Source organism: Pelophylax lessonae (assembly GCF_965119305.1).
Source record: "Pelophylax lessonae genome assembly, chromosome: 2".
Taxonomy (NCBI): Eukaryota; Metazoa; Chordata; class Amphibia; order Anura; family Ranidae; genus Pelophylax; species Pelophylax lessonae.
The window spans coordinates 713,759,081-713,774,164 of NC_138769.1; the positions used below are offsets into that span (position 1 = coordinate 713,759,081).

The 15,084-nt window shown below is 39.6% G+C and overlaps 1 protein-coding gene across 6 annotated transcripts in view; it reads left to right on the forward strand.

Annotated features, from left to right (window-relative positions):
* The window catches only part of TENM4 (teneurin transmembrane protein 4), a 1,723,986-nt gene that overhangs the window by 1,234,603 nt on the left and 474,299 nt on the right, over positions 1–15,084 (forward strand). For 3 of the 6 annotated variants that reach the window (XM_082246029.1, XM_082246030.1, XM_082246032.1), the window contains one exon: positions 13,174–13,365. The exons of 2 other annotated variants lie outside the window; for them this stretch is intronic. In XM_082246029.1, the coding sequence (XP_082102155.1) occupies positions 13,174–13,365 (192 nt within the window). Of the gene's footprint in view, positions 1–13,173; positions 13,366–13,563; positions 13,570–15,084 lie in introns of those variants that run through there. One more of the 6 variants, XM_082246033.1, reaches the window with a different exon arrangement.

Consider the following 15,084-nt stretch of genomic DNA (forward strand, 5'->3'; position numbering starts at 1 on the left):
GCCCAAAGTGTCAAAATGTTGTGTTGCCACCATTGTTTTCCAGCACTGCCTTAACCCTCTTGGGCATGCAGATCACCAGAGCTTCACAGGTTGTCACCAGAGTACTCTTTTACTCCTCCATGACGTTATCACAGAGCTGGTGGATGTTAGAGACCTTGCGCTCCTCCACAGTATTATCACGACAGTCACCATGCCCATGTCTCAATGATTCTGTAGGAAAGACCAGTGGGGAAGTGATGGCTAGAGCAGAGTAATGGGGTCTGGGGAGCTCCTTTACTCTGTGACTTTGCCCTGAATGTGATAGGTCATTGTCTCTTAGAGTGGGGCACCATGCACCATTGGCTAGGATAAGCCCCCTTCTGAATGGAGACCTGGGCCAAATGGCACTGCTTACCCCCTTCTCCAAGCCCTGCCTAACCTATAATCATCTCATTGTGTCACCCGCTACATTGTTGATGTCATCAGTTCCCAGCCAAGTGATGAATGTCTTTCTTATGTATATTGATTCAGGATGTAAAGCTCCCCTCCCCCCATGCAGAAAAGGGATCACCCTTCAGGAGTCATTTATTAAAGGAGAGTAAATAGGCGGCACATAGTAATCCATACAATCGATCAGATATGAACTGCATTGTGAATGTGTTCAATTACTTGTGGCAACTTGTTGCATTTTTGGGGCTTTCTGTCTTGCATCTCCTTTATATGGAATTTATTTTTATAACATTTTGCTCAGATTTTTATCATTTAATTATTATTTTTTTTAAGTATAATTAGCCACCCAAACAATGTTCCCTATTCAAGGATCGCTCTGGTCAGGGATCACGCTGTGCAGGGCTTTAATAAGTAGAGATAAGGATCACCTCTGACTATCAGATGCATTGTTACTGCACACAGGGCACCTCTATGTAACTTTACATATCTGCATTCCTTACATGTCCCAATCTCATGACAGGTCACAGTATTATCATGGCAAGTCATAGTATTATCATAGGAAGGCGCAGTATTATCGTGACATGTCACAGAATAATCATGGCAAGTCTTAGTCACAACAGTCACCACGGCAAGTCATAGTAGCGTCATAACAGGTCACAGTATTATCATGACATGTCACAGAATAATCATTGCAAGTCATAGTATCGTCTTAGCAAGTCACAGTATCTTTATGCTAAGTCACAGTATTGTCATGGCAAATCATAGTATCGTAATGACAGGTTCACAGTATCATGACTTGCTAAGACCATACTATGACTTGCCATGATTATTCTGTGACATGCTATGATAATACTATGACTTGCCATAGTAATACTGTAACCTATCATGACAATGCTATGATTTGCTATTATGATACTATGAGTTGCCATGATGAAACAGTGACTTGTCGTGATAATATTGTGACTTGCTATGATGAGACTATGATTTGCCATGATAATTCTGTGACCCGTCATGACGATACTATGATTTGTCATAATGATACCGTGACCTGTCATGACGATACTATGACTTGCCATGATGAGACTGTGACTTGCTAAGATGATACTATGACTTGCCATGATTATTCTGTGACATGTCATGATAATACCTTGCCTTGTTATCATGATACTATGATTTGCCATGATAATACTGTGACCTGTCATGAGATTGGGACATCACATGGCACATTACGATTCGTCTTGATTTTATATGATGTGACATGATTTCGTCATGAAAAGTCACAGTATTATCATGACAAGTCATAGTATCATCATAGCAAGGCGCAGTATTATCATAATCATGGCAAGTCATAGTATAGTCTTAGCAAGTCACAGAGTCATAATGGCAAGTCATAGTATAGTCTTAGTTAGTCTCAGTATCATCATGGCAAGTCTTAGCATCGTCATGACAGGTCACAGTATCATCATGGCAAGTCATAGTATCGTCATGACAGATCACAGTATCATCATGGGCCATGATGATACTGTGACCTGTAATGAAGATACTATGACTTGCCATGACGGTCATTACAGGTCACAGCATCATCATGGCAGGTCATAGTATCTTCATTACAGGTCACATTATTATCATGGAAAGTCATAGTATCATCATAGAAAATCACAGTATTATCACGACAAGTCACAGTATCATCATGGAAAATCAAAGTATCGTCATGGAAAATCATAGTATCCTCATGACATGTCACAGAATAATCATGGTAAGTCATAGTATAGTCTTAGAAAGTCACAGTATCATCATAGCAAGTTGTAGTATTGTCATGACAGGTCAAAATAATATTATGGCAAGTCATAGTATCATCATAGAAAGTCACAGTATTATCACGACAAGTCACAGTGTCAACATGGCAAATCAGTCGTCATGACAGTTCACAGAATAATTATGGAAAGCCATAGTATTGTCTTAGCAAGTCACCACAATCATCATGGCAAGCATAGTATCATCATAGCAAGGAATAGGTATAGTTCCTCTTTAACTGCAAAAAGTGTTACTTTACACTAGGGGGCGTACTCAAACAAATCTAACATGACAATTCAGCCAGGGAAAGTGCGTGTACAATTGTTCTTTGTGAATGGGGCAAAAATGGATGGTAATGGTCTATTTCCTATGCTGGATGAATGTTTTTGAACTAATTTAAAACGGAAAATACCACATTTGGCCACTAGACGACGTTAAGTATCATAGGAATTTTCTGTTATACTTAGCGCCCTCTAGCGGTCAAATACAGTATTTTCTGTTTTAAATCAATGAAAAACATTAGTCCAGCACAAGAAATAGACAAACCAGCCTTTTTTTTTTTTATTTCCGACTTTTGCAATAAACAATTGTTGATGTGCTTTCACTGGGCAAATTACTATTTTATTAATGGTTTTCACAAAGACCTTTTTATTATCACGTTATTATTTTTATTTTTTTTAAGACAAATTAAATAAAAAAAATAAAATGATAATAATAATAAAAAATAAAAATAAACACAATTAAGATGATAATAATATTAATAATAAAAATAAAATTATTATATTAATAATAATAGTAAAATAAATACAAAAATAAATATAATAAACACAAAATAATAAAATGATAATAATAATAATAACAAAAACAATATTAAAATAAATTAAAGAAAAGAAAATGACAATAACAATAATATTAATAATAATATAATGATGATAATAATAATAATAATAATAATAATAATAATAATAATAATAATAATTGATGATATGATGATTCTATGATGCTATTGTAGCATATAGATCTAGCATATAGATTAAAATAAATGAAGGAAAAGAAAATGAAAATAACAATAATATTAATAATATAAAAATAATGTGGGAATTCGTCCCATTAATTATATCCTACTAATATCTACTTCCCCTTTGACTCCCTTCTTTCTTGTACCCAATTAGCAGCGCATAGGCTTTCTACCTTTTTTCAATAAAAATATAATGATGATAATAATAATAATAACAATAATAATAATATTAATAATATGAATAATAATATGAATAATATCATTAAAAAACAATAAAAATAATATTAAAATAAATTTAAAAAAGTAAATAATAAAAATAATAATAAAATAATTTAAGCACAATGATGCACGTTTGGGTTTAGCCAATTTATTTTTTGCTTATTAAATCTTTATGGCCCACATAACTGTGAGCATGGCAGGCAACCGGTGTGTCCTTTGCCTATAGATTTTATAATTAAAGTATTCCATTGTTCCCATCTCAGAAAGTTGGGAGTTATGTGGTTGTGAGAGCTTACAATCTACAAGGGAGGGGCATATGATGCAAATGTGTCACAGTAACCATCATTCCCAATAAGATATCTGTACGTCTGTGACTAGCCTAACAGAAGTCAGTGCAATCCCTTCTCTCCATGGGCTCCCATTGTTTCCTGTGATGGCAGCAGAAGTGCCCCTTTCTAGTGGGGGAGGGGCAGAGCTGTCAGTCACTTCTAGCCACCAGTCTGGCTCAGCAGTTTAAAAGGTCTGGAATTCCAGCTGTGCATTATTCAGGCCCAAACAGAGAAAGAGAGAGGGAGAGAGAGAGAGATTGGCTTTGCAAAAAAAAAATTATTCCGCCAACACACCGTGTAAACAATTAACTAAAACCTGAAAAAAATAAAATAGGCAGAACAGAGCTGGAAGGAATAAAGAGGGTACAGTAACCAGCTTAATTGATACGTGAAGACGCGGAACCCGGGCTATGCAAATCGTCCTTTGTGGGAAAAAAAACAGCACATTGAGAAGGCGCAGTATGGTGTATGGCGGAGTTATTTGAGGTTTAAATCTGGAGACGTTTTAAAGGCCTCCGTTTCAAAGCGGGATCCTTCTTCCTACTGGGAAGTGGCTGAACATGTCCTTTAGAGATGCCCGTCTTAATTACACACTGGTCTAGTAATTCATTTTCCACCACACCATCCCTTCCTTCATTCATTAAGAAGCAACTTTCTTGTGTTATGTTTTTTGTGTATATTTTTGTAACCATTTTTCTTTCAATGTGTAAAAAATGCTATAATTGTTATTCCTGTGTTCAAAGTCTGTTTTTTATTGTCATTGTTTTGTGTGTGTATTATGTTCAAAGTCTAAAAAAACATGAACTGTATGTTTTACTTGTTTGCTGATGAAGGGGTGCACAGCGCTTTTCACCATCATTAAAACAAAAGAAAACAAAAAATAATAATAATAATAAAAGGAACAAAAAATTAAGAAATGGGTAATTGTCTCCAAAATGTACCAGCTTTGTACAAGATGTCAAAAATGTAAAAGTATTCAAAGAAAAAAATAAGTGATTTTCTCAGAAATTTACCAGCTTTTCCAAAATGTACCAGCTTTTTATATGATGTAAAAAAAAAAGGAAAAAAAAAAGAAATCAAAAATATATAAAAAAAAACAAAAGAGAGAGAAAATAGGTAATTATCTCTAAAATGTGCCAGCTTTTTATAAGAAGATTGAATAAAATGTGTATATGTAAGAAAAGAAAACAAATATGAAAGAAAAAAAAAAAGTTTGTCTCCAAAATTTTTATAAGAAAATGCCATAAAAAAAAATCAAAAGTATTTTTTTAAACATTGTAGAAATGCATAGTGCCCTATATATATATATATATATATATATATATATATATATATTATATATATATATATATATATATATATATATATATATGTATATATATATATATATATATATATATATATATATATATATGTATGTATGTATGTATATATATATATATATATATATATATATATGTGTGTGTGTGTGTGTGTGTGTGTGTGTATGTATATATATATATATATACAGTACAAAAGTGAGTACACACCTCACATTTTTATAAATACATTTTTGTAAATATTTTATTCTATCTTTTCATGTGACAACACTGAAGAAATGACACTTTGCTACAATGTAAAGTAGTGAGTGTACAGCTTGTATAACAGTGTAAATTTGCTGTCCCCTCAAAATAACTCAACACACAGCCATTAATGTCTAAACCGCTGGCAACAAAAGTGAGTACACTTCTAAGTGAAAATGTCCAAATTGGGCCCAATTAGCCATTTTCCCTCCCCGGTGTCATGTGACTCGTTAGTGTTACAAGGTCTCAGGTGTGAATGGGGAGCAGATGTGTTATATTGGTGTTATCTCTCTCACTTTCTCATACTGATCACTGGAAGTTCAACATGGCACCTCAAGGTAAAGAACTCTCTGAGGATCTGAAAAAAAGAATTATTGCTCTACATAAAGATGGCCTAGGCTATAAGAAAATTGCCAAGACGCTTAAACTAAGCTGCAGCATGGTGGCCAAGACCATACAGCGGTTGACCAGGACAGGTTCCACTCAGAACAGGTCTCGCCATGGTAGACCAAATAAGTTGAATGCACGTGCTCAGCGTCAGATCCAGAGGTTGTCTTTGGGAAATAGACGTATGAGTGCTGCCAGCATTGCTGCAGAGGTTGAAGGGGGTCAGCCTGTCAGTGCTCAGACCATACGCCACACACTGCATCAAATTGGTCTGCATGGCTGTCGTCCCAGAAGGAAGCCTCTTCTAAAGATGATGCACAAGAAAGCCTACAAACAGATTGCTGAGAAGAAGAAGACTAAGGACATGGATTACTGGCTCCATGTCCTGTGGTCTGATGAGACCAAGATAAACTTATTTGGTTCAGATGGCGTCAAGCATGTGTGGCGGCAACCAGGTGAGGAGTACAAAGACAAGTGTGTCTTGCCTACAATCAAGCATGGTGGTGGGAGTGTCATGGTCTGGGGCTGCATGAGTGCTGCCACCACTGGGGAGCTACAGTTCATTGAGGGAACCATGAATGCCAACATGTACTGTGACATACTGAAGCAGAGCATGATCCCCTCCCTTCGGAGACTGGGCCGCAGGGCAGTATTCCAACATGATAACGACCCCAAACACACCTCCAAGAAAACCACTGCCTTGCTAAGAAGATGAGGGTGAAGGTGATGGACTGGCCAAGCATATCTCCAGACCTAAACCCTATTGAGCATCTGTGGGGCATCCTCAAATAAAAAATGGAGGAGCGCAAGGTCTCTAACATCCACCAGCTACCTGATGTCGTCATGGAGGAGTGGAAGAGGACTCCAGTGGCAACCTGTGAATATCTGGTGAACTCCATGCCCAAGAGGATTAGGTCAGTGCTGGAAAATAATGGTGGCCACACAAAATATTGACACTTTGGGCCCAATTTGGACATTTTAACTTCGGGGTGTACTCACTTTTGTTGCCAGCGGTTTAGACATTAATGGCTGTGTGTTGAGTTATTTTGAGGGGACAGCAAATTTACACTGTTATACAAGCTGTACACTCACTACTTTACATTGTAGCAAAGTGTCATTTCTTCAGTGTTGTCACATGAAAAGATAGAATAAAATATTTACAAAAATGTGAAGGGTGCACTCACTTTTGTGAGATACTGTATATATATATACATGCACACACACACACACATATATATATATATAAAACATTAATTAGTAAAGAATAAAATACATCTCAATTTTCCAAAACATTTTATTGCATCACCACCTTTTATTTCTGCATGGTAAAAAAGTTAAATAAAAGAAAATAAGAAAGAAAATATCTAACACAGCTGAAAATGTCAAGATTCTTTTAAGGAAAGAAGAACGGAATCATGATATTTCAAAACAGTCACCAAGCACGACAAACAAGGCACAACATCAAACACCTCCCTAAAAATCATTGGCAGCAATAACATTCAGAACAAACATGTAATTAATTATTAATTAATAATAATAAAAAAAAAAAGTTCTTTGACATTTCTACTTTCCCCATGGGTGCAAATAAATTGCCTGCAATCCTACAGCGAATGCCTGTCACAGCAAAATGTAAAAAAAAAAAAAAATTGTTGCTGCTATTTTTCTTTAATGTTGGTGTTAAAAAAAAAAAAAAAAAACACAGATGGCTTTATATCGTATAATTTTTATTCAATTCAGCTGGTTTTTTTTTTCAGTTTTTGTTCCTTTTTGCAATAGCCCACAAACTGCTTTTTTATTTAAATGAAACAAACTTTTTATTACCTGAAAAACATCAATGTGATCATTTATTATTTTAAAATATAAAGTTAAAAAACAAAAAAAGTAATATTTATAAGAAACATATTTGATCATTTAAAATGTTCAATAAATTGAAATATTTTATTTTTATTTATTTAAAATAATAATTCAATAACTGAATTCATATTTTGAGTTTAATATATGCAAATATATTATTATTTAAAAAATATATATTTTAAAAAAATATTTCATAATATATTTTTAATTTTCTTCAATATTTAATTTATTTTTAATATTCATTCATTAATACATCCCCTGCACGTTGCAAATAAACCAATCACACAATAATATTAATTAACACGCTAGAAACAATTTGATTGGAGAAAACCCAAACAGAAGGCACTGATCATATCTGATCCACAATAGCCCCACCCACCTTTCAGTCCCTAACCAATCAGATTAGAATAAACACCTGGGAAGGCTGGCCATATATTCAATGAGAAAATCATTTGGACCAATCTGTTGTCTCTGTGGGATTTTCTATGGAAATATAAATTGGATGAATAATCCGCAATCATCGATCGCCTACTGGGCAATCGAGCGAAAGTAATCCAGATTGGACGCAGCGAAAAGACCGATTGTTTTCTGTCACGCTGGGAGGCGACATTTTTGATCATTTTCTATTCACTTAAAATATAATAAATCAATTTTGACCCATGCAATCCATAAACGTTAGCTGATCGAACGTATTGATTAGCGGCAGGATAGCGGTGAGATTAGAAAACAAACTTTGTAGTGGTGGCCGTACACCATATCGATCGATACATCTGTGCTTTGTATTCTATTCTCCTTCCAAAAAGAATCAAAAGAATAATCCGATATTTCTGAATGACATCCAGACTTTAATGGGAAGAAAAAAAAAAACCCAACCGCCAAATCCGATCGCTTTCTATCAGATTGGGTGTAATAAATTATTGTTCGATCGCATATATGCCTCATTTTGATACATAAAATCAATTAGAAGTGTGATGGGTGTTTTTTTGTAGGTTAGGTTTCCATATTTGTTTCGATTTTATTGGCTATCAAATAAATTTAAAAAAAAAAAAAAAAAAACATCAGAAAAGAAATCAGAAAAAAAAAAATCCGAAATAAAAAACAGAAAAGGAATCAGAAAAGAAAAATCAGAAAAAAAACAGGACCGTCGGCCGCGATTGCCTCTGGGCACCCGCCATCGCTCTCCACTGAGAGAGAAGAACGGTCGGATGTTGTAAACACAGCTGACCGTTCTTCTCCCTGGAATGATCACAGAGCTCCTGTGATCCTTCTATATAGGAACACATGTCTCTATGGTCATTTCACAAGCCACACCCCCATACAGTTAGAAAAAACACCCCCTAGGCTCACACTTAACCCCTTGATCCACCCCTAGGTTAACCCCTTCCCTGCCAGTCTCATTATTACAGTAACAGTGCATATATATAGCACTGATTACTGTAGTAATGTCACTGGTACCCCCAAAAGTGTAAAAAATGTCAGTTAGGGATCCGATCTGTCCGCCGCAATTTCGCAGTCTCACTAAAAATCGCAGATCACCGCCATTACTAGTAAAATAAATAAACAAATACATAAAAATGACATAAATCTTTCCCGTAGTTTGTAGACGCAAAAACGTTTGTGCAAACCAATCAAAATACGCTTATTGGGATTTTTTTTTTATACCAAAAATATGTAGCAGAGAACAAATTGGCCTAAAATGATGAAAAAAATGTGATTTTACATTTTTTTTTTTTTTTGGGGGGGGGGGATGTTATATAGCAAAATGTGAAAAATATATATATTTTTTTTCAGAATTGTCGCTCTTTTTTTGTTTATAGCGCAAAAAATAAAAATCGCAGAGGTGATCAAAAGAAAGCTCTGTTTATGGGGGAATACACAAATACATAGAAGACGTAAGATATATATTTTATTTGGGTACAGCGTCGTACGACCGCGCAATTTTCCGTTAAAGTAACGCAGTGCCGAATCGCAAAAAATGGCCTGGTCATTAAGGGGGAAAATCTTCCGGTCTAGAAGTGGTTAAGGGGCCAAGCCCAACCCCCTGAAAAACACCCCCACACCATAAGTCCCCCCCTCTACCAAATGGTTTGGACCATTGCCCATAAAGACATGGATGAGCGAGTTTGGGGTGGAGGAACTTGACTGGCCTCAGTCAAGTCCTGACCTCAACCCGATAGAACACCTTTGGGATGAATTAGAGCGGAGGCTGAGAGCCAGGCCTTCTCTCCAACATCAGTCCCTGACCTCACAAATGTACTTCTGGAAGAATGGTGAAACATTCCCATAGACACTCCTAAACCTTGTGGACAGACTTCCAAGAAGAGTTGAAGCTGTTATAGCTGCAAAGGGTGGGCCAACTCAATATTCAACCCTACGGACTAAGACTGGGATGCCATTAACCACTTCCGGACCCCCGTCGCAGTTATACGTCGCTACTTTGACGTTAAATACCGGGATTATGGCAGCAGATAGCTGCCATAACCCCGGTATTTATTTAATGGGGGGGTGGTCCTCTTTCACATAAAAGTGGTTCCAGAGGTGGATTTGCTGCAGGATCACTTTTATTGGCAGCGGAAGTGGTGCTCCTCCCCCCCTTCTGCTGCTTCCCGGTCATTTTCCCACTCACCAGAGCCATCGGTAGCGGGGAAAACTGATCCGTCCATGTCCCAGGCAGGAAGTTGAGTGAGGGCAAGATGGCCCCCACGTGACTCAATGGCCTTGGAGGACCGGAGTGACATCATACATCGCTTCCTACCAACAGCCTTAACCACTTGCCGACTGTCGCACGACTATTTACGTCGGCAGTCAGCACCTCACAGGCAGAGCGACGTAGGTTTACGTCGCTAGCCTGTGAGGCTCTAGGGAGCGAGCGCGCGCCGCCGGAGGCGCGCTCCCGCTCCCGCACGGTCACGGACCCCCCCGCGCGTGTGACCGACGGACCCGATGTCCGCCGGGCACTCGCGATCTTCCGTTACAACGGAAGAAAGGCAGGCGGCTAATGTAAACAAAGCCGCCTGTCATTCTTTCCCGTGTAAGAATGGAGATCAGACGGTTCTGCTATGTAGGACCATTGATCTCTGTTTTTACACTAGTAGCCACATCCAATCACAGTTAGAAGCACGCCCCTAGGACACACTTAACCCCTCCCTCTCCAATACAGTTAACCCCTTCACTGTCAGTGTCATTATTACAGTAACAGTGCATATGTATAGCACTGATTACTGCAGTAATGTCACTGGTAACCCCAAAAGTGTCAAAAATGTCAGTCAAGGGTCCGATCTGTCCGCTGCAATGTCGCAGTCCCGCAAAAAAAATCACAGATCGCCGCCATAATGACAAAAATCTTTCCCTTAGTTAGTAAACGCAATAACTTTTGCGCAAACCAATCAAAATACGCTTTTTGCGATTTTTTTTTACCAAACATATGGTAAAAAAAAAAATTGGCCTGAAATGTTAAAACATTTTGATTTTTACATTTTTTGGGGGGGAATTTCATATAAAAGAATGTGAAAAATATTGCTATTTTTGCAAAATTGTTGCTCTTTTTTTGTTTATAGTGCAAAAAATAAAAATCGCACAGGTGATCAAATACCACCAAAAGAAAGCTCTGTTTGTGGGGAAATAAGGACGTCAAATTCATTTGGGTAAAGAGTTGCACGACTGCGCAATTGTCTGTTAAAGTAACGCAGTGCTGAATCACAAAATAGGCCCTGGTCATTAGGGGGGTAAAACCTTCTGGAGCTTAAGTGGTTAAGGAGATTGAACAGTCAGATTGTATAGTGTATGGCCACCTGTAAGGACATTGTAGAATCAGATTGTATAGTGAAAGGAGATTGTACTATCAGATTGTATAGTGTATGGTCACATGTAAGAGGATTCTACAATCAGATTGTATAGTACATGGCACCTTTAAGGAGATTGTATAGTGTATGGTAACCTGTAATAAGATTGTACACTCAGATTGTATACTGTATGGTCCCTTTAAGGAGATTGTACAACCAGATTGAACAGTAAAAGGAGATTTTACAATCGGATTGTATAGTGTATGGTCACCTTGTAAGGAGATTGTACAATCGGATTGTATAGTGTATGGTCACCTTGTAAGGAGATTGTACAATCAGATTGTATAGTCCCTTGTAAGGAGATTGTACAATCAGATTGTATAGTGTATAGCCCCTTGTAAGGAGATTGTACAATCAGATTGTATAGTGTATGGTCACCTGTAATAAGATTGTACAATCAGATTGTATAGTGTATGGTCACCTGTAATAAGATTGTACTATCAGATTGTATACTGTATGACCCCTTGTAAGGAGATTGTACAATCAGATTGTATAGTGTATGGTCACCTGTAATAAGATTGTACTATCAGATTGTATACTGTATGACCCCTTGTAAGGAGATTGTACAATCAGATTGTATAGTGTATGGTCACCTGTAATAAGATTGTACTATCAGATTGTATACTGTATGGCCCCTTGTAAGGAGATTGTACAATCAGATTGTATAGTGTATGGTCACCTTGTAAGGAGATTGTACAATCAGATTGTATAGTGCATGGTCACCTTGTAAGGAGATAGTACAATCAGATTGTATAGTGTATGGTCACCTGTAATAAGATTGTACTATCAGATTGTATACTGTATGGCCCCTTGTAAGGAGATTGTACAATCAGATTGTATAGTGCATGGTCACCTTGTAAGGAGATAGTACAATCAGATTGTATAGTGTATGGTCACCTGTAATAAGATTGTACTATCAGACTGTATGGCCCCTTGTAAGGAGATTGTACAATCAGATTGTATAGTGCATGGTCACCTTGTAAGGAGATTGTACAATCAGATTGTATACTGTATGGCCCCTTGTAAGGAGATTGTACAATCAGATTGTATAGTGCATGGTCACCTTGTAAGGAGATTGTACAATCAGATTGTATAGTGTATAGTCACCTTGTAAGGAGATTGTACAATCAGATTGTATAGTAAAAGGAGATTGTACAATCAGATTGTATAGTAAAAGGAGATTGTACAATCAGATTGTATAGTAAAAGGAGATTGTACAATCAGATTGTATAGTGTATGGTCACCTTTAGACTGTCTTTGTTTATCCAATCCCTTCCAATCCTATAGGCAATTAGTACCAGATAAAGATTGTACAATGTATGGTCAGATGCCTTCATATCCTATGATTATATTACAATATACGGCCAGTCATTCCTTGCCTATTAATATTAGGAATAAAGAGATACAATGTCTCCCTCCTCTAGCCAATCACAGCCCAGTTCCAGGCTGCCTTCACTCTTGTACATCCTATTAATAATATTACTGATAAGGAGATACAATGTGTTCCTTCTTCCAGCCAATCACAGCCCAGCTCCAGGCTGCCTTCACTCGTGCACATCCTATTAATAATAAAGAGATACAAAGTGTCCCTCCTCCAGCCAATCACAGGAGAGCTGCTCTGTCTCCGTACACATGAATGCAGGTGAAGAGGGTGTCTGTGCATCCCTTCGTAGCAGCGCCCCCAGTGGCCATGCTCGGTATTGGCGGTAGCGGAGGCTGAGTGTGTTGTGTGTTCACAGGTCTGCCTTTGCATTGTTCATCCGCTTCATCAAGTCCTATAGACGAGCGCTCCCCCTCCCCTCCCCCCAGCCCGGGAGCCAATGGCTGCCAGAGGAGGATGATAGGCAGCGGTGGCGGTGGGTGCCAGCAGCAGTCCTCAGCCCCGGAGTCCGGAGATCCTTTCCCTGCCAACCTGGGGGGCTCCGCTAATGGTGAGTGTACTCCGCCACTGCATGGGGGGGCTCCGCTAATGGTGAGTGTACTCCGCCACTGCATGGGGGGGCTCCGCTAATGGTGAGTGTACTCCGCCACTGCATGGGGGGGCTCCGCTAATGGTGAGTGTACTCCGCCACTGCATGGGGGGGCTCCGCTAATGGTGAGTGTACTCCGCCACTGCATGGGGGGCTCCGCTAATGGTGAGTGAACCCCCCCCCGCAATGCATGCAGCCCGGGCTCACATAGAGGATCCCAAGTGTCTGTGGGGGTATGGATTGTACCACGATGGAGATGTGGGGGGGGTGATCGGTCAGTCGGTGGGGGGGGGGGGGGCTCCGATCTGTATCTGATGAGGATTATTTATGGATGGAAAAGTTCAATTTATTTCCCATCAACTTCTCCCATCCTCCTCCAGGAGATCTTCTCATACATCCAATCCGGGGGGGGTATAGAAGAGATGTGTCCCCGGATTGTACATGACAGCCCCCTGTGATCTCCAGGTGTGGGCGATGGTCGGGGGTCGCTCAGTGTGTATCCGATATTTATTTCCCATCAACTTCTCCCCCCCCCCCCTCCTCCCTCCCTCCTTCTCCTGGGTTCCAGCAAACTTCCTAACAGGATTGTTCATGCAGTCCTGGGGGGTGATCAGTGAACAGATTGGGGGGGGGGGGGGGGGGTTGGTGATCAGTGTATCGATTGGGGGGGGGGGTGATCGGTGTACAGATTGGAGGTGGGTGATCAGTGTATACATTAGGGGGGGGTGATCAGTGTATACATTAGGGGGGGGGGGGTGATCAGTGTATACATTAGGGGGGTGATCAGTGTATACATTAGGGTGGGGGGGTGATCAGTGTATACATTGGGGGGGTGATCAGTGTATACATTGGGGGGGTGATCAGTGTATACATTGGGGGGGGGGGGGGTGATCAGTGTATACATTGGGGGGGGGGGTGATCAGTGTATACATTGGGGGGGGGGGTGATCAGTGTATACATTGGGGGGGGGGGGTGATCAGTGTATACATTGGGGGGGGTGATCAGTGTGTACATTGGGGGGGGGTGATCAGTGTATACATTGGGGGGGGGGTTGATCAGTGTATACATTAGGGGGGGTGATCAGTGTATACATTAGGGGGGTGATCAGTGTATACATTAGGGGGGTGATCAGTGTATACATTGGGGGGGGGGTGATCAGTGTATACATTGGGGGGGGGGGGTGATCAGTGTATACATTGGGGGGGGGTGATCAGTGTATACATTGGGGGGGTGATCAGTGTATACATTGGGGGGGGGGGGGGGTGATCAGTGTATACATTGGGGGGGGGGGTTGATCAGTGTATACATTAGGGGGGGGGGTTGATCAGTGTATACATTAGGGGGGGTGATCAGTGTATACATTAGGGGGGGTGATCAGTGTATACATTAGGGGGGTGATCAGTGTATACATTAGGGGGGTGATCAGTGTATACATTGGGGGGGGGGGGTGATCAGTGTATACATTAGGGGGGGTGATCAGTGTACAGATTTGCGGGGTAGAGATGTAAGAGTTGTGTCCCCAGATTGTACAATGCTGGGGATTATCCATCCTCAGGGGTCTCTGGGTTTATGTCACCTGGGGGGGTTGTCAGTAGATTCCCCTTACAATGCTGGAGGGTGGCAGGTCTAAGGATTCTGGAGCATGACAACCCTTTCTGATTTCCAGATTTGGCTAGGAGA